Below are 26,697 nucleotides of genomic sequence, written 5' to 3' on the forward strand. Positions count from 1 at the left end.
TCACAAAACACCTTTATAGATACAAGCACTGGTAAACAAACATTTTTAAAGGCTCAATAAAAATTGGCCATGGCAGTCTGAGAAATTATAGATGGGCAAATTATATTTAAATTGCTTTTACACATTTGTTAATACGTGCTTGACCGCTCACCGATTATACATAATTATAATCAACATAATTATTGGCCAAATTAGAGAGAAGCAAGACAACAACGTTCAACAGGTACATCTAAAATTAAACTCTTTAAATGCTTAGTTTCAATAAATATAAGACCACAAAAAGGATTTATTTACTACAATGATTTAATCATAAAAACAACTTATGCATGGGATTTGTAAACATGATACACAACTTTATCTAAGACATAACTTCTGGCTGACATGCATTCACATTAATATAATGAATTTCAACAGTAGACTTCAGACAGAAGTCTATAAAAAAAAAAAAAACATTCAAGAGGTAAGCTACTGATCTGCCTCCATCTCAGTGTCAGCAGATGCATTGCCTTCTTTCTGTGGGTCACCAGGTAGGATGTCTGTGACTTTCTGTATGAGTTCATCTATCTGTTCTTCTGTCAGTCTTTCCTCACTCTCCTCTACCATCTGTAAGAGGAAAATATGATCAATTCCCAATATCAAACAACAGCCACTGTCCTGCATCCTTTACCATCAGCTTAGAGCAAAGGCACCGATATGATATGAGAATGGAGTAACTAATGAACAAATATATTTTAGGGGAACGATTCCTTTAAGGAAAGACAAACAGGTTTTTCAATTCAGCATTGGTCCTGCTTTATTGAGCATAAACAAATTGTTTTATTTCTTGGACTGAAAACCATCTGTCAATCAGTTTTTTGCATGCTTTCTTAAGATGTGGTTTGCTTTGCTCCATAAATGACACAATATTCTACATCTGTTTTTAATGTGTAACATCCGTCCTACTGCCCCATATGTTTCAAGTAAAACGTTTTGTTTAAATGCATTTTTTACTTGCAATATCAAAATGCTGCCCATTCTGCTTTCTGTTATACACTGCCAGTCCCAAAAAAAGTCAAACCCTCTTGTATTTCGTTTGACCGCATTTAGATTTGATTACGGCAGGCATTCACTATGGCATCGTTTCGATAAACTTCTGGAATGTCCAGAATGTCATTTTTTTCTCGTCCAGAGTTGCTTTAATTTTTTACCATGATCTTGTATTGAAGATGGGAAAGTCCGACGGTTGCGCAAAGTCTTCTCTACCACATCCCAAAGATTCTTAATGGGATTAATGTCTGGACTCTCATCCTCCCTGAACCACTGTTTCACAATTTGAGTCTAATGAATCCTGGCATTGTCATCTTGGAATATGCCCATGCCATCAGGGAAGAAAGAACCCATTGATGGAATAACCTGGTCATTCAGTATATTCAGCTGACCTCATTCTTTGGGCACATCACATTGCTGAACCTAGACCACCAATCCAATGGGAGGCTCTTACCTAATTGCTTAGTTAAATCCACGTGGTGACGTTTTTTGACAGGCATTGTATAATACTCTCTAGATTTTAAGAATTTATCTAATGCAGTTTCATATAAAAACAGATTTTATTATGTTTATTAAATAATTTACAAGATACAACAGCTTGTAAATTGTGGTCATATTGTTTTATTTTTGGTTTGTTTGATTTATCATGCTTAACTTCTCATCTCATTTCCTTGCATATTTAATACGTTGTTTGCATAAACATTCTTAGGCTGACAAGAAGTGAGCATATAAAAGGGAAACAAGGAAAGGAGATATAAAAATATATGCAAATGCAAGATGAGGTAAGTATTGATGGCACAAAAAGGTTTACAGGACTCTCACCAGTTGGATTTCAACAGCAGTCTGAGGTCTGTGGTTAAGCAACTGCAACTTCTCAGCTCTTTCAACAGGAACAGAAAAGAAACAACAGCTACTTCTGTCACTGGTTTTAAGTATACTGCAAGTGTAAAATTGCTTCACAACAAAAAAACACAAGTATAATACAGAGTTGTAACAAATTGCATTTAGGGGCGGTTTCCTGCACAGAGATTAAGCCAGGACAAATGCCTAGGTTAAACAAGGTTTTTACAATCATGCGTTACAAAAAAGCTCAACTGGTGTTACTTTGAGACACAACAAAGGGAACTATGCATTTTAAAATATATCACTGCAGGCTATTTTCAGTTTTGACAGCTCTAACATTTATTTAAGTATAGGACTAGTCTTAAACCCTGTCCAAGAAACCGCCGTGTGCGAGAAACAGTCACTTAGTGTTTAAAGTGGGTCTAAAAATCTAATGTCATTCCACAACTCTTTAATGCAAAGGTTTTTTGGAACTCACTTGGTGAGCTTATGAGGCATCATTGCAGTAAGGAAGTCTTGCACAGTCTCTGGTCTCTGACGGACACATGGGGTATTGGAGAGGTACTTCAGTGTCTATTGAGGCAGGTACATCAGGACATTAAAAAGCATAACGGAGTAATCCTGTTTGAATATTAATATTAAAACAAAGAGTAAATGCAGTGTGTCAAGATATAAAGATTAATTCACACACCACTCATTTATTCAAGACACACACCTCATACATGATGGTGTTGAGATTCTGCTGCCCAGTGCTGTGCTTATTTTTGACAACTTCCTTTCGTTTCTCTTTCAAATCTGACAGCAGCTGATAGACCTAGTAGAGTGGAATTTGTGAGTGAGGCCATGAACCCATTAATTCATCCATGGCTTTAAATCCACAACATGCACACACAAGCAAAACAATCGGTCAAAATATAATGTACTGTATATTGCATACTTACCTCATAATTGCTTAGCATAGCGGCATTGGCATCCTTTCTGCAAAAACAGATTTGAGTTAAAAGGATGAATTGACGGTGGAGGATGTTGACTGGTTTACTTGGATATGATCTTTCTTTATAATGTATATACCAGTTATTGTTTAAAAGGAGGCCTATTGCTCTTTCAGTGTCTTGGGATTTGTAATATATAACTGCTGTTACAAAAAATGATCTCATTTGAGAATATCCTATTACTGTTTCTTTGGGGGGGGCATGTAAAAATAAATAAAAGTCATCAAAAAAAGTCATTTTATTACAAAAATGTTATATCAAAAGTGTCTTCTGCAAATTACTATACATCATGTTTGCAGCCAATCATGTCTTTTAAAGCACACTTTCTTGAACAACACTCCTACTGCAGACAATTTTGTGATTGTATCTTGTATTTCTATTTAAATACAATTTACTATGAGGTGTAAATACGCAATTCTTTCACAACGTTACATCGTTTTTTTCTTATTTCCTTTTATTTCGTACAGTTTATCAACCTCAAAATACAGATATAAAATGGGGACAAATGTTCCGATGCAGTGTAAGTTACTAGTCGCATGGTTACTCCTTCATATTCTTGTAAGCTGCTAACGTTAGTTGTCATAATAATTCACAACAGGTTTCCTCACCACAGCGCTATACTTAATCTTTTATAGAATGACATACCATAATAATATTAAATAAATTCCTGCGTCTTTTCAAACATAAAAAGCAAATGATGTTTCTTACACTTCCATCCTGCTCGCCCTGATGGTTCGTCCCCTAAAACTACCGACGAGAAACCGGAACTTTCTGTTAACGTTCCTACCCGGTTTCACGTTTGAGGGAGAATATGCGACTGAATTATTTATATATATAAATATATATTTTTAATAAAGAGTTGTTGGCTCGTTGTTCGGTCCAGCTATTTATTCCCATTGTTTGATTCAATTTTGTAAAAAAAAATTCACCCCATTTTAATAAGACGTTTTGATGTCATATCACATGGCATAGCGCCATCTAGCGTTCAATCTGTGTGGCAGTGAATCTTTCTATTTTGGGGGCGGTGCCTCGGGCTTTCGTTCTTTGAAAGTGATGCGCTCCCCAAAATGAATGACAGCTCCAGAGAACCGTCGCTTAAGCTTCTGGTTGGTTCGGCGGCATTAATTTGCATAATATGGGCAGAGCTTTCGCCTTCCCAAAAATAAACGAGGAAGAAACGCTTTTCACAAGGTGCTGTACGTCTTCGTTTTCACGGATCGGTTAAAGAATGGTAAACTAAAGAGTGCGCTTTTTGCACTTCAATGACAACATCTGACATGATATTAATTTGCATCATCATACATGTGCTTTAGTTTGTTGTTTGTATTTTAAGCGCTTGTGCTGAAGTCATCTGACATAACGACTGCTCGGTTGCCATGGCAAATCCAGAGGTAACGTTAAAGCTTGTTCACTTTTCTTTAGTCAGTACGGGTTTTTATGTAAAACTATTCACATATGCGAGCAACAACAACCTGCGGTGATGCATATTGCTATTCTAACCGTAATGCTGCTTTTGTTTTATTCTGTGTTAAACAGGGAAATAAATTATGGGGTGGTCGATTTGTGGGAAACATCGACCCTATAATGGAAAGGTTTAATGCGTCTATCTCGTATGACCAGCGCATGTGGCAGGCAGATATTAAAGGAAGTAAAGCATATGCCAAAGCCTTACAAAAAGCAGTTTTGGTCACCCAAAACGAGATGGACCAGATCCTTACAGGTCTCGACAAGGTGATTACACATGTTAAAACACTATCTCAGCCTTTTAGTAGACTCCAAATTAATGTGTTGCAGTATAGCTTCATTTACAGTCATGAAAACTTCATACAGTAAAGGATCTGGTGTAAATATTTACCACCACATTGTGCCATAGTCCAGTCCCTCTCTGGATCCAAAGTTTAATGCATCACACACCAAAACAATGCTCTTCTAAATACTCAGTAACACACAACACAACCACATGACAGTGCTCTTGTAAACTTCACTGTGTTGACAGAATACAAACACACTATAATGGAACATTACAAGTACGGAAAGAAATGTAGAAATCAATCCAAATTATTATTTATTCAGCATTTCTAGATGTATTGCGGCCAGTCCAGTCCAATGTCTGTTAAATTACAACAAAATCAAACCTCAGGAGTGATATCATGTCATCCAACAGCAATGTGAAAGACTGAAGGCATAACACACATGAAAACTTTTATAACAAACGTTTTCTAAATACATGTGGAAATATTTCTGTTGTTTTGCTTAAGAGTGAATAACACTTTTTTACAGAGCTTCTTTTTTGTTATTTTCACATGTTTCTCAAGTTTTTCTGCCAATAAGTGCAAATAGAAAGAATATTTTTATTTGACATTTGGGAGAAATATTGTTAGTAGTTCCCAAAATGAAACAAAAACGACCATTTTACGTAATCACGTACCTATAAATAGTATATAATCAAAATAAAGATTATTGTCACTTTTCATTTATCAAAACAAATAAGGGATTTAAAGATGTATTAATGATCAGGTTCACGATGAATGGTCCAGAGGCGAGTTCAGGATCAAAGATGGTGATGAGGATATTCACACCGCTAATGAACGTCGTCTGAAGGTTGGAAGACACACTTTTGTTATTATAACATTTGATCTTCCCACATTAAACATTACAGCTTTTAGTTGTCCAAAAAAACCACAATTGATTGCTGCCTATTAGTTGTTTGGTCATACTGTCATATTTTCATTTTCATTTTTTACATTAAAATATGAAAACAATTATAATTTTAATGCTGGTTTTCTTTTACAGGAGATTATTGGTGATCCAGCTGGAAAGCTCCACACAGGCAGGAGCAGAAATGATCAGGTAGTTTTGCCTCAGACTGAATGAAACCTTTATTATGTCATTATAAATGTAATTTATCTTATTCAAACTGAATGCCTTGTTTGCATTTCTCCTCATTGGCTGGATAGGTTGCAACGGATATGCGGCTGTGGCTTCGAGATGCGATTTCCACTCTGAAAGAAAAAACTTTACAGTTGATCAACACTATGGTGGAAAGAGCTGCTGTGTAAGAATATACACAGGTTTCTGACTGATCTCAGACGTATTTTAATATTTCAGATACCTGTCGAGATTTGACTAATGTGCAAATCATCTATTGTTTTATATTAGAGAGATCGACATCCTGTTTCCTGGATACACTCACACACAGAGGGCTCAGCCAATCAGATGGAGTCAGTGGATTCTCAGGTGCTCTTTAATAGAGTGATTCCATCTTCAATGTTTTACAGTTTCTTGTGTAAAAGCGTTATGACTTCATACATATTGACTTTCATATGGTTGCCAGATATCTTGTATTCCTTCAAATGAAATGTATGTTCTGTTACTATTTTTAAGTCATGCGGTGCCGTTGAGCAGGGACGTAGAGCGACTGGAGGAAATCAGGAAACGTACTAATGTGATGCCTTTAGGAAGGTCAGTTTTGTGTGTACACTGCGCACTTTAACTGTGTTAAATGAAACTCTGAGATGTACTGATTTAATTCAAGCGATGTTTAAGGGAATTTTCTTACCTTGTAGCGGAGCCATTGCTGGGAATCCATTCAACATTGACAGAGAACTTCTCCGTAAAGGTTAATAAGACATTGTGAATTTGCTTCTTTGTATTTTAGCTTTCATATTAATGTATGCCTGTTTCTAATCTCCCCTATATAATCAGTGATATACTGCATGACGTCACATATGTGTTAGTTTTTTTCTGCATACAGTTCACCTATTTACATTTTATAATCTGTTTTTTATTATTACACAGAACTGAACTTCGACAGTATTAGTATTAACAGCTTGGATGCTACTGGACAGAGGGATTTTGTAGGTTTGTGCTTTTTTCATTTAAGAATGTTATAACTTTTCAAGACATTAGTGTTAATGTCGTTCTATCCAACAAATGCACAGCGGAGTTTCTCTTCTGGGGATCGATGTGTCTCACACATCTTAGCAAGATGGCGGAGGATCTGATTTTGTACAATACCAAAGAGTTCTCCTTCATAACATTGTCTGATGCATACAGGTAAGATCTAAAAACACACATACGTAGATAAATAGATGAGATTCATGTATTCTTAGTATATAATTCACGAGTCGCCTCACAGAAAATTAAGGTTGGACGGATAGTATGCGTATTTGGCGTACTGTCCCGGGGCGAGGGTTCCGAGCTCGGAAAAAACTCCCGAGTTCGTAACGCCCGCCCCTTGACCGGGGAAAGGGTCCCGGGCCCGGAGTGAGCCCTGACCCAGGCTATCCCCCGGTGCTGAGCTGTAGAGTTATGGTGAGGAGACGGGGTGGAGGAGGGTTTGCGAGAGATCCGGGAGAATGAATGTAAAGCTTCTTTACTATTAATAGGCGGATGCTGAGATTGGGCGATTGATTATTGAAAGCCAGCCATGTTAATTATATGATCGTTCTCCTCCCGAACCTTTTTATAAAACATCATTTCATTTGGATTTGGGTTTTTGTGGCATGATTGGTCCAATACTGCAAGAAAATGTAACGCCTCTTACCATATTCGGAACATCAGGCTGCCCCGGTCACGGTACAATGAGATTTTCAAGACCGCCCACCTTACTTGCGTGTAGATTTGGGCGGTTTTATTCAAATCACTCCACGAGCTGACGTCATGTTGTGGGGGTGTGGTTACACGAGGCGTTTCTGGCAGGTCAGGTCTAAAATACATCTTTTGTTCCGACACTTAAATTTTTGTAATTTCACGTGTCTAATACATGTATGGGCAACTTATAACACACAAAATACAAAGAACACGTACTTCCGGCGAATGACCCCTTTAATATACATCAGATTTTAAATGTAAAGTTGATTTTTCTTTTTTAAAGTTGCCATTTGATGACCACATTATAAACCATAAGTATTTGTACTTCATTACTTGACACCTCTGATTGTTTGACATTTTGATGTTGCAGCCACAGATAAAATTGAGAGACCATTTCAAATTTTAATTTAATCAGCATTTCTAGATGTATTGTGGCCGGTACATTCCAGTGTTTGTTGAATTTCAACAAAATGAAACCTCAGGAGCAGTGTTGGGTGTAACTAGTTACAAAGTAATTAGTTAGTGTAATGTAATTACTTTTTCCCTTGAAAAAGTAAAGTAAGGGATTACTCGTATGTTTTCTGTAATTTAAATACAGTTACTTTTGATGTAATTAAACTAAATACTTTGTGAAATATATGCGTGTGCAATAGCGTAATTGACTTCAAAATTCAAAGTCTTACTTTAAAATCTGTGCTTTAATGTATAATTCTTACATTTGTAATACTTTGGTCAGTTAATAATATTATTTGAATGAATTAAATAAGCCGTTTCATGTCTATCCTTGAATCACTTAATTAAGGTTGATGTATGATATAGAAAGTAACTAGTAATGAGTAACTAAGTACTTTTTGGACAGAGTAATTTGGACAGTAATCTAATTACACTATTGAATATGTAATGAGTAACTAGTAATTAATTACTTTTTCAGAGTAACTTACCCAACACTGCTCAGGAGTTACATAAATTTAATAAACATCAATGTGAAAGACTGACAGCATGAAAAGACATGAAACGGTCATACAAATTCAGGTCATCAAAACAGTTTTTTTTTTTACTTTTCATAACTACATGAACAACTGTTACTGTTGTATTGCATTAAATTAAATATAAACTTGAATATAAACGTATTTAAGGTCTGAGAAAATATAGAGCATCTTTTCAGAGCAATATTTTTATTAGAAATTGGCCATCTTCAGCTTTAGCGTCACATCTTACTGCATTTCCAGCTCAGTTGAGATTTGGCTTTCCATCAAGCAATTTTTTTGACTAACAGGAAAGAGTTATTAGCCAACAACATTTGCTGCCCAATGAACAAGAACAAGTCCTGTGTGTTCATTCTTGTGTCCTCTTAATTCTCTGTAATGTCGCAACAGACACAGCTCATTAGTTTAAAGCCATTGGTTTTTGAGTATTACTTCTGACGTTACTACATGCTGTGTGGGTTCTGGCGCACCGGTCATGTACGCACATTTCCATCATAAAACTGCTGGTGCCGTCGAGCTTCAGGCAGTGCAGCTTATGAACGGTTCTTGATTTAAGTGATTTATGGTACACTTACCATCTAAGTTAGGCCCAACTCTTGAACTGAAGGACTGTAAGTGCATGTTCTAGCTCATACCATCCGTTGTTAAAAGCAAAAGACGTTTCGACTTGTGTTTGTTAATCTTTATGATCTGTGAAATGCTCTGTCAGTTAACATTAACAGTTTTTCCTAATCATGACTACAGGGTGCTTATTTAGGAAATTACTTATTATTTCCAAATAATTCTCCCCAAAATGAAAGTTATCATTGAGGCACCTCATTTGATTCCAAACCTGTATGATTTTCTTTCTTCTGCAAAACACAAAATAATATATTTAGAGAAATGTCTCTGTTGTATTGTGTCCATACAGTTGAAGTCAATGAGGTTACCAACATTCTTCAAAATGTCTTCTTTTGTGTTCTGCAGAAGAAAGAAAGTCATACAGATTTGAAATGACAGGAGCTTTAACACCATTATAGTGTTACGGGACGCCACAGAGTGTGTCACAGCTTGGTCTTTATCTGACGGTACTGGAATCCGAGGTCTTAGGTCACAGATGCCCACTGCTGTAAACAGATTGTTGTACACTGTTGTGTGCTGAGGGATGTTGTCGGCTCTGTCAGCACTTTTGTTTGTGTTTGTGTGAGCAGCACAGGAAGCAGTCTGATGCCCCAGAAGAAGAACGCAGACAGCCTGGAGCTCCTCCGCAGCAAAGCAGGACGAGTGTTTGGCAGAGTAAGACTCAATAGTTCACATAAACCCAAAAAGACTAGAGAACAGTTGGACTTTTTGTCATTTGTTTGTTTTCATTGTTTTTATGATGCAATGGATTTAATGATTCTTATATGGGTACGAAATAATACATGGGAATAATTTTAAGGAACAATTCTTTATCATTTACTTACCCTTGAGTTGTACCAAATTTTCATGAAGTCTTTTTTCTGATGAACACAAAGAAAGATATTTGGAAGAATGCCTGTAACAGTTCTCGGCCACCATTGACTAACACTGTATGAAAAAGTAGTTAAAAGTTCCTCACTGTTTGCTTTCATAAATTCTACAAAATATCTTCTTTTGTGTTCTTGTGTTTTGTGTTCAACAAAACAGAGATGTATATACATATATAATTTTTCCTACTATGGTAGTCGATGGGGGCCAAGAACTTTTGCATGAGAGAACCAAGCCAACATTTATGCAAAAAAAAAATTCACATAATGCAGCGTTTCTCAAATTGTTGGGCTCCACTGGTGGGGAATAGAGACATGACAAGTGGGGTGGGTCAAATGGACGAAAATTTGGTCTCTTTGCACGCATCTCTATTAATTCCTTTATTTATTGACCACCATACACTCAAAACAACGACGCATTTAAATGTCAGCCTTACTTGGAACAACATCAGACTGCGAAGAAAATGTCACGTGGAACGTTAGTAGCCTACATGAATGATTTCACGTCTGAATGTCAATTGAAGCAGAACAAAAAACTTAGAGGGTAAAGGGAAGAGGGTATAAAAGTTAGCAATGGATAAGTTTGTGACATGGAATGAAAAGAAATCTGGAAATTCGGCACCAGCAAAACAGACAGTGGAGCTAAAGCTTTTTAACATTTTGTTAGGGCCACTGGGGACATGTGGGGCTCCGAACCCTTCCCTGGGGAATGGCAGAAAAAGTTTGAGAAACACTGCCGTAATGCATCTTGATGTTTTATTTGTAAGTTAAGTAATAATGATTGAATAATACTTCATATGAAATACGACCTGCTTATTTCCATTTATAGGTTTTGTGAGATTTGGTCTTTCAATCATTCAGTCCAAAAAAACAAGTTTTAATCTAAACTTTTATTACAAAAATCAAATACAACAGTCACAACAATTTTACTACACAATGTTGTATTTATTGTACATTTCACTCCTCTTTAACGCAGTGTGCAGGGTTTATGATGACTCTTAAAGGCTTACCCAGCTCATACAACAAAGACCTACAGGTACAACACATAACAGAGAATATTATTATTATTATAATTCATAACATTCTTTCACAGTACAGTTTTTTAAATGCAGGAGGATAAGGAGGCCATGTTTGACACCTTTGACACAGCACATGACGTGCTGCAGGTGGCGACAGGTGTCATTTCAACTCTGGAGGTGAGAGACAGGTTTATACCACAAGTTAATGTTGTTTTGTCATCATGTCAAGGACAATGAAGAACAAAACTGTAACCGGACTTAAAAAGTAAGTAGGTGAAACATTGTAAAAAATCCAAAACATGTTGAGCAATATGAAGGAAATTATTTTCCTGCCCTTACACTGATGGATCTCGAGTGTAAGAACACTTTGGCTTTTTAATTCTTCAGATAAACCAGAAGACAATGGAAGAGGCTCTCAGTCCAGACATGCTGGCCACGGATCTGGCTACTACCTGGTCAGAAAGGGAGTGAGTATATCTGCAGTATTCCTCCATCCATAGCTTCATTTCTCAGCATAAGTTCTTCAGTAGTAGCGTATCCATCCATATATCTTGTAGATGCCATTCAGAGAAGCCCACAGCTGTGCTGGAAAAGCCGTCTACATTGCAGAGTCAAAGAAGATCCCTTTGAATCAACTCACTGTTGAGGATTTACATACAGCCAGGTCAGCAGGAACAAGCACAGAACACATCTAATGCATCAATAATTAATCGATAATTAATCTTTATTTGTTTAACCATCTCTCTCTCTGTCTCTCTTTATTTTTAGCCCTTTGTTTGATTGTGACATTTGTACAGTGTGGGACTACAGCAGCAGTGTGGAACAGTACAGCGCCCCCGGTGGTACTGCCAAGTGTAGCGTCACGGCTCAGATTGAACACTTCAGAAGCTGGTTACAAACACAAAGTCAGTGACCAATTCACAAGTCACATGGACAATAAAATGAAATTTATTCAAGAGTTTGTGTAGTCATTTTAAGTTTTATTTACAGTCACACACAAATTTCACTGTACAATTGGAATTTGTTTAAAGTTTAATCAAAAAATTACATCAATAGGAAACACTCTATTTATCAAGTCTTAACATCTTTAGTCATCAGTTATATACATTAGATTTAAAGACCTCTGTGGTTTGCATTAACATAATATTCTAACAGTGGAATTTTTATTATTAAACATGACAGAAACATAAATGAAATTTGTGCCAATCCTGTATAAATATAGTTAAAAATGTAAATCATTTAACTAGTGCAACAATCTATTTTCTACGGAGGAAATGCATTACTGTATACTTCATACTTGAACAATATATTGTGATAGTTTATTCTAAAAAGCAAAAGGCTAAATGAGAGAAGCTAAAGAAAGGAACACTGGAATATTGATAAATATAATTTAAATAATTTAAATAAAGAGCATAGATAAATCATTAACAATATGATTTAGTACAGAAATTCATAAAGTAAATAAAATACATTCATACATTTTATGTTGCCCTAAAATAATCTCAATCTATTCTTAACTGTGATTTTAAATTTGTCATCCGTAGTCAAAGAGGCACCATTTGAAAACTCTTAACCTAACGTCTGGAACAATTTTCTATTGTTCGTTGATATTCCCTTTGAAAGAATAGTGTCATACAGAACATCTAGTGTTATGTGAGACGGTTTAACTTGTTGAATGTGTTCAACCAAAACACCTTTGTTGTCCAAGAGCACAAAAGAGGCACAGAAACAGGGAGATTAGACCTGGCAATACACACACACTGTCACTTTTCACAGACTTGAACACAATTCGACCATTCAGATTCTGCATGGGACGGAATATTCCAGTCATGGGTTTTTCTGTCCTGAATAACAGCTGTTCTGTCACTAATGCCAGCTGAAACAGAAAATGTGTGAATTAAAATCAGGAACCTTTAGACGGTTTCAGCGGCAACAACATAAACAAATGTCATGCGGCCCAAACTTAACTTCAAGTAGATCTTCGCAAAGAATCAGTAACTGTTGAGTAGTTTTAATGTAATGTAATACAATTAATATACAATGAAATATTGATAAAATTAAATATAAAATTGCTATAGTATAACCAAACGTAGACATAGTCGATATACTGTACATTTCTAGTGATCAAATATGGATGCTTGAGTGGTAAATAAATCTTGGATTATGATATTGTTAATCTAGGTGAAGGTTTGGTATACCTGCTTTTGGCTAATGGGCAGAGTCTGATGAAACACAGTCCACACAACAATCTGGTCACAACCTGGAGTGGTCATGGAGCCTGAGTACCGATAGTAACTCAGTCTACTTGCAGGAAGGAGGATGTCAGCCAGTCTAAACCCTGAAATGGCACTGGTGTTCCCTTTAAATCGAAGAGAACAATGAAAAAAAGTGACATTTGGATTGTTAAAAAATACGTTATATAAAAGCATCACATATAAGAAGTGAAAAAGCTGCCTTAAATGTTTAAGTTGAATCAAACTGAGTTGAATTTAAATTACCGATGCACCGATATATCGGCCAATAATATCGGTCCATAAAAAGCTATTTTATGCACTATTGTCTATCAATATAGATGCACCAATATTTAGTATTGGTGCATCTCGTAATTTAAATGATAGTAAACTGGCTTTTAAATGAAGTTGAAATGGCATAAATTTGATTTTTAACTTATACAAAATACAAGTGAGTTTATAAAAATATACATTCGAGTGAGTTGTAATAAAGCAATAGGGCCCATGCAGCAGTGGGTTACAATGCATTTAAAAACAGCTAAGGGCGTTGTGTCTTAAAACCCCATGGCTGTTAAAAAAATGCACTGGAACGCACTTCTTCGCGGGGCTTATTGCTTTTATAAAACTGTTCCTCATTCCATATGATGAGCAAGGTTTCATAAACTAAAGTAAATAAATCGATATTTAGGCTCTGTTATGCGGTCAGCATTATTTTAAAACGACTTAGAACTCTGCTCAACCAATCAGAATCAAGGACCAGAACTGACCATTTTATGTATTTACAACTACATTTTTTAGGTACAATGGTTGATTTCTTTACAGTGTAATATTTTGATATAATGTACAGTAGGGCTCACCGTGATACCGGACTCTTCCTAAAGCCTCTATAACTCTATCAAAGTGTTTGTTTGGCTTTAAAGTGACCTGAAAAGAATGACACATTATTTTCAGTCTTTTTCAATAGTACAGTACTGCGTGAATGCACTGTAAGTTGCTTAGGATAAAAGCGTCTGCTTAAAGGGAAAGTTCATCCAAAAAAAAACATCGGTCATCCTTTGCTTCAAACCTCCATCAATTTCTTTGTTCCAATGAACACAGAGAAAATATTTGGAAGAATGTCAGCAATTTTCCGATCTGGGAAATCATATACTACCATAGAAGGGAAAAACATATTGTGTTTTTTTGTTCTGTCGAACACAATGAGATATTTAGAATAATTTAGGAAAACAAAGAGTTCTCGGTCACATTTGACTACCATTGAATTCTCCCAACTATAGAAGTCAATGTTAGTCAAAATTACTAACATTCTTCCAAATATCTTTCTTTGTGTTCATCTGAATCATTTATACAGGAATGAAATAACATAAGCGTGAGTAAATGACGACAGTATTACAATTTTTTGGATGAACTATCCCTTTAATGCAAAAGTGTTATTATCCACATGGCCTATTAAGATTGCTTTTCAAGTATCAAAGAGAAAAGATGACAGATGGTAGCAGTACCTCAAAAAAGAAGGCAAGTAATGCTACCCCCGTCGTGTCACTCTCAGCCTCCTGCAAGCTGCTGTACTGTTCTTTAATGTGAACAATGTGGAGCTGCGTAAAACAAAATAACCAAGATAAAATCAAACTATTGTCAATGTTTCCCTCCCATCTTACATACAGTGTATAATGTAATGTTCTGATATGGGATTCAGACCTCCATAGGATACCGCTCCCCATCCACAGAGTGCTCCGAGCCCGCCTCCTGCTCCTCTCCCCAGTGCAGATGAAACTGAACGGCCTTGTATGTGGTCGGAAGACCGCCACCACGGAGCCGCACGGATGGAGGAAGAGTGAAGTGAGCTACAAAGATGCAACATGTTATTGGTATTGCGCTAGGATTTAGTCAATGAATTGAATTTGACAAATTAAACTGAACTTCACATCCACCTGAGTGTCCGTGATTTTCCACAGTGATGTTGACACAGTCCTCGTGACCCTCGAAGATGAAGCCGGTCAGATTTGAGTTATGTTGTACCTTGCGTGTGACAATGTTGATGGGTGACTGGCTCTGTCCTCCACATTTTGGAAAAATCTTGTGCCAGTGATCGGGCTCTGATCCACACAAAAGAAACAATTACAGTAGTCTGATCAAATGTTTCTCTGCTCATTCAACTATAGGAGATACGTTACACAAGAGCAAGTGGATGACTATGCAAAACGTCCAGGTACAGTGTTCTTACCTTTACATGTGTCATTGCATGAGAACTGGCTCTTGTAGCACCACTCACCTGGAACAGAGAGACAAGCCTGATGAAACTGGATTTACAGACGACTACTGGAAAGTATTCAGATCCGTGACTTGACGCTAAGAGCGGTCTTACGGACCATAGTTACAATGCTGGTCATTAACTAACAATTTTGTTTATTTTGCGGTTGTATGCAGGCGTGCTTTGATTGGTTAAGTATTTCCTGATAATCATTGAGCCATCTAACTGGATTCCCCTCCTGATCACCTGCATCAGAGAAACATGTGATGAAATGCAGAGGCCCCTTAAGCTTTCCATTTTGACGCCGTCTACCTGTGAACCCACCAGACCTTTTATTTAACTCGTTCAAAGCTTGAAACTGTGATTTTTTACACATTACAGTTTGATTTTCTATTTTAAGCGTTTTCTGCGGTAATATCAGAAGTTCCAGTAAAACTCAGTTGTTGCGTGTGGAATCTGATGCGGCAAGAGAAACGTTGTGCATGTAATTACACAACAACACAATTGTAAATGTTACAAAAGTATTTTGTGGGCGTCTGTCTGATCATATCCAGTACAACATACAGAAGAAGAACTTTGAAGTGCTCAGACAATCAAATTGAAACACCTTGCAGAAGGTTAGACTCTGTTAAAAAATAACCCCTGTGAATTCAATAACCCAAGATGCACTGCACTACAGGCGAGATTAACCAGTGACAAAATCCAAACGGTCAGAGCAAATGTGTTGCATTTACAGTTTATGGAAATGAATAATATCACATCTACATTTTGCTGGCTTTTAATATTATTAAGTGCAATACTTCGGAAGAGGTTATCGGTATGCTTGACAAAATAATGCACAGCTTTTGAAAAATGTTGCCCTCTTCGCACACCACAGCAATTGTCTAAACTCTACACATTTTCGCTCACGTTTTGGAAAAGCTCTTTGTAAATGTTACATGCTCGACACATCATGCACATTCCGCTTGGTTTCGTATGATTCCTCAGTTCTTTAGCTCAACAGCATGTGTTAGCAACGCAAAGGTCATGGGTTTGAAAAACACACTTACTCATAGTTCACCCAAAAATTAAAAAAATCTGCCATTTATTCACCCTCATGTCATTTTAAACATGTATGATTTTATTTCTTCTGCAAAACCCAAACATTTTGAAGAAAGTTGGTTTGAAATGGCTAGAGGGTGAGTAAACGATGACAGAATAAATGACAAAATAAGGTGTCTGACAAATACGTGAATGTAAATACACGTGCTCCTATTCAGATGCTAGCAAAAAGATACTAACAATAATCGTATGGCATTTAAGTCTAGGACAACCAGGTTGTGCAGAAAAGACACAACGCAATTAACCGTCTTCTTGAAGAGAGTCCAAGAATGCAGATTGCACTCTATTGAAAGTACAAGGAGCAGAAGAACGAAAGTCTAAGTTTTGACTAAAATTATACTAGAAAATCATTAAGGGTGTTTATGCATAGGTGCTGCTGATTAGTGTGTTGTGCCAACAAAACAAACCGTTACAAACATTTTCCCACAACGATTAGCAAGTACCCATGTACTTTCACAAGATTTCAACACCACCATCATTAGGAGAATTATGAGATCTGACATCTACTCTATATGACTTTATTAAGAAATAAGTAATTTGTGTGTTATGTATACATGAAATGTCAATGTTTGTATACATTTATTTGCTACAATGTACAGCAGGCTTCAAAGATCTGACACTACATCTGGGACTTAATAAACATTTAAACCTGGAAACACCAAAACGTTAAGAGGAAGTAAATACTTAAAAACTGGGAAAAGGTGATATTGAAGTGACATAAAATAAAGACCTAATTTAATTGAATTAGCCTCTGCTCTATTACTAGATAACTAATGAAATGTAAGTCAATTTATGACCATGCTAACTTCTTTGTGCAAAAGGTCAGATTTCCTTTGCTTCCATTACAGCACAAAAGATGCTCTTTGGAACATTCACAAAGCATGCTGGGAAAACACGGATCAGCAGATTTTGCACAGACGTGTGAAGTCTGTGCCAACTGAAGTCTGCATGCTATGCATACTAATAAAATAATTGTTATATATTACATTTATAATATTACATAAAAAAATGTGAAATTGATTCTTTTTAGTGGTCTTTAGGACCCCTTAATACATTGGACAGTAACATTTTTAAGATTATGCATTCGTAAATATTTTTTTATTTGTCAATAATTTTGAAAAATAGTATAAAATATACATTATATGCTGAAAATCCTGATTTTATCAAAATGAATCATCAAACTTCATGAATATAAAAAAGCACACGTTGTTTCTGCGCAAGAAGGATGAGTCATATTTCACTCCTATTTTTTCAGGCCAGAATTCAAAGCTTCTCTGCTTTGCTAGACGTAGTTTTTTTAAACACCTGTACATAGATAGACAGATATAAACACAGAAGCAGTCATTCAGTCACCTGTACACACAGACAGAGAGAGAGAGAGAGAGAGAGAGAGAGAGAGAGAGAGAGAGAGAGACAAACAAACAAACAGAGTTCTTGAGCAGTCTTACCTGTGCACAGTTTAAGAGCCAACAGAAGAGATGAGAGAGAGAGAATAGATGTCATGTCTACAATGCCAACACAACTCTCACTGCCTAGTGTTACAGGAATCAATTTTATACAGTAGGGGAAAGGAAGGAGGAGAGAGGGAGAGTAAGAGAGAGAGAGAGAGATTTACAGGTAAAAGGTGAAATGAAAGGTGTAAGTAACTTAGGGCAGCAATCAGACCAGTGAGGCCCACCGTGACGTGTTTAACTCATGATACAACCTAGGGCAAGAGAGGCCAGTTCAACTTAATGAAGTGTTCCCTCAACTCATGCTAAATGACTTTGAGTCATCAAAAGGCCGGTAGAGGGCAATGTTCTACAAGAGCAGAGCAAAATTTGAACTCCCATTTTAAGTTATTGGTGCTTTAACAAAATCTGTAATATGAATGCTTGAAGGAATATGAAGAAAATATTTATTTAAAATAAGAAAGATTTGTACATATTGTTTTTTTTACAGTTGTTTCACATGTAGTTTGATTTTGCACTGTACTGCAATGTGTATTTTGATTTTGTATCTATTTATGATGGCTACACCACCCGATATTGTAAGTAATTTAATACAAAATATTTTATTGCTATATTTTATTTTATTTTTAATGTATTTCCAATTTATTTTTTCTTATTGTTGCTTTTTTGTTTCTTATCCATGTATTTATTTTAATGTTTATTTATATAATGTTGGCTGGCTACACCAACCAATTGTTTTAAAAGTCATTTAACAAAAATATTTTATGATATAACTTTAATTTATTTTTTCATTTAAAATTGTAAAGTCTATAGTGCCTTCCTGTTGCTCAGTGGTAAGAGCATTGCGTTAACAACGTAAGGTCGTGGGTTCGATCTCAGAAAATTGGACATAATTATAAACAAAATGTTTAGGATAATGCAATGTGAGTCGCTTTCGATAATCTGCCAAATGCATAAATGTATACATTTGTTTCTTTTAATGAATTAGTTTGATGGCTACACCACTAGTAATGCTTAAAAAGTAATTGAATAGAATATTTCTAAAAAATCATGGAACCAGCATTGTAAACATAAAAACTAAATTGTATTTTAAAAAACATTCTTCTCTTTTTTTTCACATTCAACCAATTGGGTCATCCAATGCAGGAGAAATGAATAGTAGGCTAGTTATTCATTATGCTACATACTGTATATCCGTGAAGGAAATCATGTAATTCCCTCCATAAGTCTAAGATTAATGAGTCATGGGATCTCCGAAGATGTTTGGACATTTTAAAAGACTCAATTCGGTTCTAGTCTCTAAAGTGACTCTTTTGAGAATGACGAATGATGTAGAACAAGGCCACCTGCCTTGTTAACCGTGTCTTGGCGCTTTGTCACCGAAATCAGTTAATTCGGCAAAAGCGTCTAATTAGAGATAAGGGAAAACAACAACGCTGCTATCATAAATCACCTCAGCCTTTTGCCAACATAATGAACGCACGTCGCTCACCCCCCATCCCTCTCTCACTGCCTCGTGCGATGTGATCTCAGCCTAGGAAAAAGACTGGCGGTGTATATGAAATTAATGTTAACCTTTTCTCAATCATTCATCATTCCAATAAAATGATTACAAGTGTTGTAGTGGGTCGTTAAAACTGAGATACCCATTAAAAAGTCATTAAAGTCAACTGGCATGAAGGTCTGACCTGCTAGGTTTTAGCCAGATAAGATGGAACGGGTCCGTATTGTGGTCAACATCATATTATAACATGTAATTACAAGGAGAGGAGCTGGAAGGTAAACAGTGGGCAATAAAAGGACATTAGAGAATAAAAGGATGCCCAAGATGGATCCAGGGGGGCCACAGATGATGTGGCATTTTATGAAATTTAGAAATGTAAAGGCCTAATACATTTAGGGAATCAGAACACCAAGCAAAATAATTGATATCACATTGTATTACTGAATATATTAATGGTTTCATATAAAAATATAACGTTTCAATCTTTATTGAGGGGGCCACTCTACACATAGGGGGAACAAAGGGAGCCTCACGACGAAAACGAGAACCACTAGTCAACAGACATCTACAGTAAGAGATTCTTTACATTTATATGCATTAAAGTTAAAAAAGCAATTGTTTCCTTAAGTTCATTTTATGTATAACCTATCATGACACTTCATGATGCCAATCTGCAACCATTTAATTAAAATAAAGCTTAATTAAATTCACATACAACAGCAATACTGTCTGAGACGAGGTCATGCCAACAAGCATCGTATAAGCTGCTTAATGAGATTTTTTCCTCAAATTTAGCATAAGCTAAAATGCTAGACTGCCATTTCACAGCAGGTGGCAGGTCAATTTATAATCGGCAAATGTTAGACTACTGTGAATGTGCCTTGGCATTTTGCAGCATATTTGACAAACACTGTGTGAATTTCTGATACCTTTAATTATTTCTGCCTGAAGGGTTTCTTCTTACATTTGCAATGTTCATATGCAAATTCAAACTTAGGCTACTTTAGTTTTGGGGCTGTCCCAAATGTCTCATGCTGACCCCTATTTTCTCTTAAACTATCTACTTCAGAGAAAATAGGGGTATACGTTTTTTTTCAGAACATGACTTGAAAGTTTAATTCTTAGATTGTGGTCTTTAGCAATATTAAACACCAGGGGGTGCTGTGGTCCCTCTATTTATCTTATCAATGAGGACCTCTCTCTCTCTCTCTCTCTCTCTCTCTCTCTCTCTCTCTCCCTCTCCCTATATATATATATATATATATTTATATATATATATATGAAGAGTTTGGTTCCAAAATGCGATAAAACTTCTTTAAAGGTTTTTTATTATGTTATCATGTTTTAATTGTGTTTTATTGTGTTAGCTGTATTATTTTGAGTTATTATGGCATTTATCAAAACAAATCAACTGCACTTTGATTGATATTAATTGGAATGCACAATAAAAAAACATATATATATATATATTTTAACGGAGTTATCTCGTTTTGGAACCAAAGTATTCATATATATATATATACATTTTAACCATATAATTATATAAATATATATAATTTTTATAATTTTTATACATCCAGATTTAGTATCACTGGAGTGACATCATTCCGATGACATGAGTCAATGCTTTTCCTAATTGGAAAAAAGCTTAAGACCGGTCCCAGGTTCATTATATGATTCCATCTTAAGTCCTTTAATAAACAATTAACTGTGCAATAGAGTGGTTAATTTGATAAGAGGACGATAAACATTTTCATTTGTTTGGGTCGCCATTCATCAGTATCCCAGCGGAACGGCGGCAGAATGCAGAGCGAGTGATTTTCAAGGGTCCCGAGAGGTCAGACATCAATCAGAGCCGAAGCGGGCCATTCTACGCGAGCTACCTAATTGCTATACAGTAAGATCACCTGGAAGCACTGCCGGCAATTCATAGGCTGCGTTTTTGAAATAAAAGAGATTTGTATTAATTTCAAGCTCAGCTGCACCCCGCAAATGGAATGGTTATTGGTTACACTTCGCTGAGAGACATCGGGCATCTAGTCTTCTTATTTTGTGTTAGGAGGTCTGATTACCTCCTTAGATGTTTTAATCCACTCTGCCTGAGCCATGAGATTGGAGTAAACGGGAACAGCCGGTATCCTGATGTATCGTAGGTGTCACAAGTTACAGTGTCACGAAGGATCCAGAGACGTCTTAATTGAAATAAAGCATCTCAAGATCATTATCCACATGTATGGTAATCTGTTTTCAATTTAAGTTAACATTCAAGAGCTCCGTATAGTCAACCGGATCATTACCATAAATACGCACCTGGCAGATATAATTAGCTTTGCAAAAAACAATACAGTCACAAGAAATCTTCTTCAATTGTAAGATCAGTGTGTGTGTCTACAAGGCAGGCCCTTGTCGGTATGTGAAAGCACAAAATAGTGCCCGACTGTTGCTTTGTTTTGAAAACCAACCACACACGGTCACCTCTCATAATAGCTTCCTGGAACTACTCTCAACAAAATAAACAAGCCGTCGCATGGCCTCTGCCAGGGTCATAATATCATTTCCGATGGGTAAATGTTTCTCATGGCAGCAGCTCTGCTGTGAGGTACTTAAATAAAACATTTCTTTCGAAATATTAATGTTTCATTGCTCCCTTTCCCTTTAACGTCATCTCTGACCCATCTGAGGTTGGGAAGCTTTCAAATTTCGGGGAGAACTTGGATACCTTGTTTTAATGAAGAAAGACCTTTCTTAAATGGCTGAATTTATTAATAACTGTTGCGAAGTTGGCATGGCTGTATGTCCACCGGACAGAATAAATCTGCAAGCCCTTCTTGCGGAGAAAAAAAGTTGATGATTTTTTTATACTTGGGTAAACTATCCTTTTTATGTATACATTTGTATTCTTCGACTATACATACAGTATTATTTATGACATATACATTGCCATAAGCCATTGGCATCAGGGCATGAACAGCACACTTCAATCCATCAACCTGCCGAGGAACCTCCATCCCATAATGCCTTTCAACCTCCTGATCAGAAGAGTTATAGTATTCCTCATACCTATTCATCCCTGCCATTATTAATAGAGTGTCGTGCAAGACAGTCAGGATCTTAATATCAATTTTACTGCTTGGCAGTCTGTGACAAAACATGTGCTGAGGGTTTGAGATGCTAATTTAAAAGCTGCTGGCGGATTGATCGTGTGATCACGCATGGTTATTCCGTACTTGTAAGAGCGGTGCGCGGAGACGTGTGGCGTGGAGCCGTGTCTCTTGCGATCGTACATTTCGGAGTGCTGATTAAATGTGCCGTCACTGAGAGGTACATCTCAGCTTCATCACCCTGTGGGGGAGGACCGGAGGAGGGTGTGCTACAGGCTCACATGATTCAGGATGCGGGTGAGGCGTGGAGTCTCAAATTCAGAAAATGGTCACACGCTGGCAGAGCTTGGTATAGAGCAGCGATTCGTGACAAGAGGTAAGCAGGTTTTAGGTCGATTTTAGCAAGTTCAAAAATTTTAAACCAATTTCTAGTAAGTACAAAGAAAGATTAGGGTTTTTTCCGATTTTTGAATTTAATTAAAATAATTATTTCTAATGTTTTGGCTGTAATGTTCAAATGCTATTTAACTGTCTCTGTAGTGTTTCAATATCTCAGTTAGTCCCTTACAAAAAAAGAAGTTTAATAGGTGTGCAATCAGTATACTTATTTCAAATTTCAAAATAATAAAGTATATTTTAATTTTAAAAAACCTTTACAAAGACACTTTTTTTAAATAGTATTGGAGCAGGATAGGGGTATACTATACTAGTACTAATACTTATAACATAAAGTATAATTTAACTTGATCTTTGATTAAAAAATACTCAATAAAATTGACATTTAAGTAGTTATTGTTTGTAATGGACAGAACTCTCCAGGAACTCTTAACATGATCTCATTCATTTCAATGGTGGCTTAGCAACATCCAATGACACGAGCAGTGACAGTGGGCGACAGGAAGTGGGCGTGTCTAGCAACACGACAAAGTTGAGATTTTCTCAACTTTATCCAACTGTTAAGCGACTTTCTGGAGTGACTACCAATAAGAGTACAGCAGCGGAGCTCACGTCAGCCGTCTCCTGTCAGTTATCGCCCGACAGTACAGTTCATAATTGTTACTACAGCAACCGAAACTAGGAACGCCTTCTAAAGACCTCGCAGGTGGTCTTTTCCACCAATGAAAAAACTGTTAAAGGCTTAGGGAAACAAAACAGAAAAAAAGTGTTTATGTGTCCAGACTTTTGAGACTGTGGTTGACACTTATACCAGAACATAGTCTATATGTGCTATCTGGTTAATCTATTTTCACCATCATGTATATGTGGCCTTGTTTTTATGTCCCGGTGGGGACCTAAACCTGAATGCACACCAACAAATGGGGACTCGTGTCACCGTGGGGACCAATTTTGAGGTCCCCATGGGCAAAAAAGCTTATAAACAGTACAGAAAAATATAATTTTTTAAATCTAAAAATGTAAAATAAATGTTTGATCTTTACGTTAAGGGGATAAAATATACAGTTTATACCGTATAAAAATCATTACGCCTCTGGAGTGTCCCCACAGAGATAGTCAATAGATGAGTGTGTGTGTGTATGATTGAGTGATATTAAGTGATATCCAGTATAACATCTCTTACAAAAAGTAAAGAAATTCAAGTGTGCTGTTAGTGTGCTTAAGTACGCTTTCAGTGTATTTGTATTTAAAATTACACTAAAATATACTTATAATTTGTATATAGAGGTTTATTTTATACGTAGTACTTAGTTCTACTTTGAATTATTTCTCGATTGCAGATTAAGTATTCAAAGTATTCTGGCCTAAAGTTGTGTTTACTCTTTTGATTGAGTAGCCTATTAAATGACCTTTTCACATTATTCAAAACTTTTAGAAGTTTTAGAAGAGTAGGCTATACATCTAAATTTACATTTATGCATTTGGCAGATGCTTTTATCCAAAGCGACTTACATTGCACTGTACTACACATCTACTTCCTTAAACTAAAACATGCGTTACAAGTATTGAACTAGTATACTGGCAGTATACCCAAGTTCACTTGTAGTTCAGGTACCGTACAAACACAATTGTAGTTGTGTATTCAAAGTTCACTACTGTTGTTATCAAAATAGTACACTCTGTACTAGTACAGTACATTGATATTAGTAAACATACTTATACTTAGGAAGCGTGCTTAATGAAATGAACCTGTAGTACACTTATTTTTTTGTAAGTGATGACTTAAAGAAACACATTTCTGCTCAGGTCATATTCTGTCATGAGGGTAAATATGAAAATGGAAAACACTAGTATTGCCGTATGCCGTTCCTCACTTACTGTCCATTTTTCAAACAGTATTTGGAAAGAATGGAGAACTGGTATAACTTTCTAATGAGGATGCTCTTTGACCGTTAGGTCTCTGCATGCAATATCGGTTTTGCTTTTAAACTCCAATAATTCACATTCAAACAACATAACTTGCTACTCTGTTGTGGTTTTTTACTTGAGGAAAGAACCATGCGCGTTACTCCAGGAACTCTTAACTTTTTCATTGATTAAGCACACTTTAATAGCCTTTATAAGTAGCGCACGAACATATAATTAACTCCAAGACGTAAATTGCTGTTTTAGTCTTGGAAGCAAAGATCAAAGATAATGTGAAACATTGCCTCGTCTGGTAAACCTAATTAGCCTCTAAATTCACCACAGTTGATGTATTATTCTCTCCAGAAGCGCTGCAGAATTAAGCACACGGCAGCAGTACCGCGTTCTTGCCTCGGCTGTAACCACACGTGTCGGCTACCCTTGTCTGTCATCTTAACAATATCACGCTTGCCAAAAAATCTTACAGGCGTCCATCACTCTAGCCTGTTTATATATCCGACGCTGGAGAGATCCCATTGAAAGCTGATACCACCAAGGTCTTTTACCCAAATTGAATTCTGTCCTGGATCAAAGGTCAGCTTTTCGTCTGCCACCCTTCTCTCTGAGATTGCTCCGAGCGTCAGTGCGGCAGTCAGTGGCTCTGTACTGTAGCTGATGAGGGCAGAGAAGAAATAGAAGGTCATGGACACAGACTCAGAGTGGCAATCTTGTTTCTCCAGCTCGGTTTACTCGGTCTGCGGTTACTGGGAGGCACACAGCCTATGCAACTATCCGTTTGTTTGTCTAAGTGTGTGTGCGTGAGCGGGCGCGTGTGTACGCGTACGCATCTTTCAGAACGTGAAAATAGCAGTTCCATCAAGGCAATGCGATGTGCAATTCCCCGGGACAGATTAAAGTCAAAGAAGTTATTCCCAGTCTGAATGCAGGGGTCTGATAGACAGCTCAGACCTGAGTGAAAGAAGATTACAACAGTCTTCTAAAATGAAGGTGACCCCGGTTTCATAGATCGGCGGATGTTTACCGCTCCGAGTGACCGGAGAGTCGATACCTTCGTATGAGGGACAGCCGGCGTGGGTGTGTGCGGATGTAATTAACATCCACGAGGATACCGAGAGGTCAGCCTCTAATATACTCCGGGCAGGAGTCTCATTGCGAGGGATGCCGCTAGCCGAGTTTTAACTAAATGTGAGACAGCTTCGAGACCGGCGACTGATTGGAAATAAATGAGAGAGCTGCATTAAGACAAGGCAAAGGTGGATTAGCCTGAGCTTCTTAATGAACACGTTGATAAAATAAACTACGGTTGATTAAAGTTTGAGGCAGAACGGCTGAACCGGGCCTCGCCAACTTCACAGCCGGTAATTGGTGGTGTCAAACTGACAAGATCGGATTTATTCGAGCTTGCCATTTTAACTTTTTGGAAATGCACTCCATGTTGGATAAGCAGTTGGTATGAGTGGTTCTCAAACCCGAACAGAGCTCATTCTGGAATCCACATGTCTAGTTTAGGTCATAAATCGGGACCAAATTTTTTACTGAATGAAAAAGTAAACTTGCCTGTTAAAAAGTCCTCCGTGTTGACATTGACATGTTATCTTTCAACATTTAAAGGTCCAATGAGTGATATTAAGGAGAATCTATTGACAGAAATGCAATATAATATGCGTAAGTATGTCTTCCGAGGTGTATAAAGACCTTAAATAATGAAGCTTTATGTTTTTTATTACCTTACAATAAGCTATTTCTATCTACATACTCCACGGGACCCCATTCATTCAGCCAGGAAGAGA

General features: G+C 36.8%; 3 protein-coding genes across 5 annotated transcripts; 1 reads left to right on the forward strand and 2 right to left on the reverse strand.

Annotated features, from left to right (window-relative positions):
• Positions 1-284: 284 nt before the first annotated feature.
• On the reverse strand, positions 285-3,635 carry crcp (calcitonin gene-related peptide-receptor component protein). 3 transcript variants are annotated; one of them, XM_056731372.1, is made up of 6 exons: positions 3,570-3,635; positions 2,811-2,847; positions 2,585-2,683; positions 2,348-2,442; positions 1,849-1,906; positions 285-603 (listed from the first exon to the last, which is right to left on the reverse strand). In XM_056731372.1, exons 1-6 carry the CDS (start codon positions 3,575-3,577, stop codon positions 466-468), a joined length of 435 nt encoding a protein of 144 aa, XP_056587350.1. In that variant the 5' UTR covers positions 3,578-3,635; the 3' UTR covers positions 285-465. The 3 variants fall into 3 exon arrangements, with proteins under 3 accessions (XP_056587350.1, XP_056587348.1, XP_056587349.1); XM_056731370.1 differs by having other exon boundaries at positions 1,849-1,936; XM_056731371.1 differs by having other exon boundaries at positions 1,849-1,936; positions 3,507-3,597.
• Positions 3,636-3,840: 205 nt separating this feature from the next.
• On the forward strand, positions 3,841-11,904 carry asl (argininosuccinate lyase). The gene is given in 18 exon segments (XM_056732006.1): positions 3,841-4,092; positions 4,195-4,252; positions 4,398-4,592; positions 5,379-5,462; positions 5,655-5,711; positions 5,819-5,916; positions 6,021-6,098; positions 6,246-6,323; positions 6,428-6,480; positions 6,660-6,722; positions 6,803-6,917; positions 9,631-9,715; positions 10,904-10,963; positions 11,040-11,123; positions 11,334-11,388; positions 11,391-11,413; positions 11,504-11,610; positions 11,715-11,904. Coding segments are annotated over 17 exon segments (1,395 nt in total). The 5' UTR covers positions 3,841-4,092; positions 4,195-4,237; the 3' UTR covers positions 11,860-11,904.
• A 7-nt stretch (positions 11,905-11,911) lies between these two features.
• Positions 11,912-18,091, reverse strand: ca4c (carbonic anhydrase IV c). The gene is made up of 8 exons (XM_056732007.1): positions 17,978-18,091; positions 15,402-15,449; positions 15,109-15,273; positions 14,876-15,021; positions 14,680-14,772; positions 14,035-14,101; positions 13,145-13,305; positions 11,912-12,822 (listed from the first exon to the last, which is right to left on the reverse strand). The coding sequence occupies exons 1-8, from the start codon at positions 18,030-18,032 to the stop codon at positions 12,628-12,630; spliced, it is 930 nt and encodes a 309-aa protein (XP_056587985.1). The 5' UTR covers positions 18,033-18,091; the 3' UTR covers positions 11,912-12,627.
• Between the last annotated feature and the right edge of the window lie 8,606 nt (positions 18,092-26,697).

Source organism: Triplophysa dalaica, chromosome 19, assembly GCF_015846415.1.
Source record: "Triplophysa dalaica isolate WHDGS20190420 chromosome 19, ASM1584641v1, whole genome shotgun sequence".
Classification (NCBI taxonomy): domain Eukaryota; kingdom Metazoa; phylum Chordata; class Actinopteri; order Cypriniformes; family Nemacheilidae; genus Triplophysa; species Triplophysa dalaica.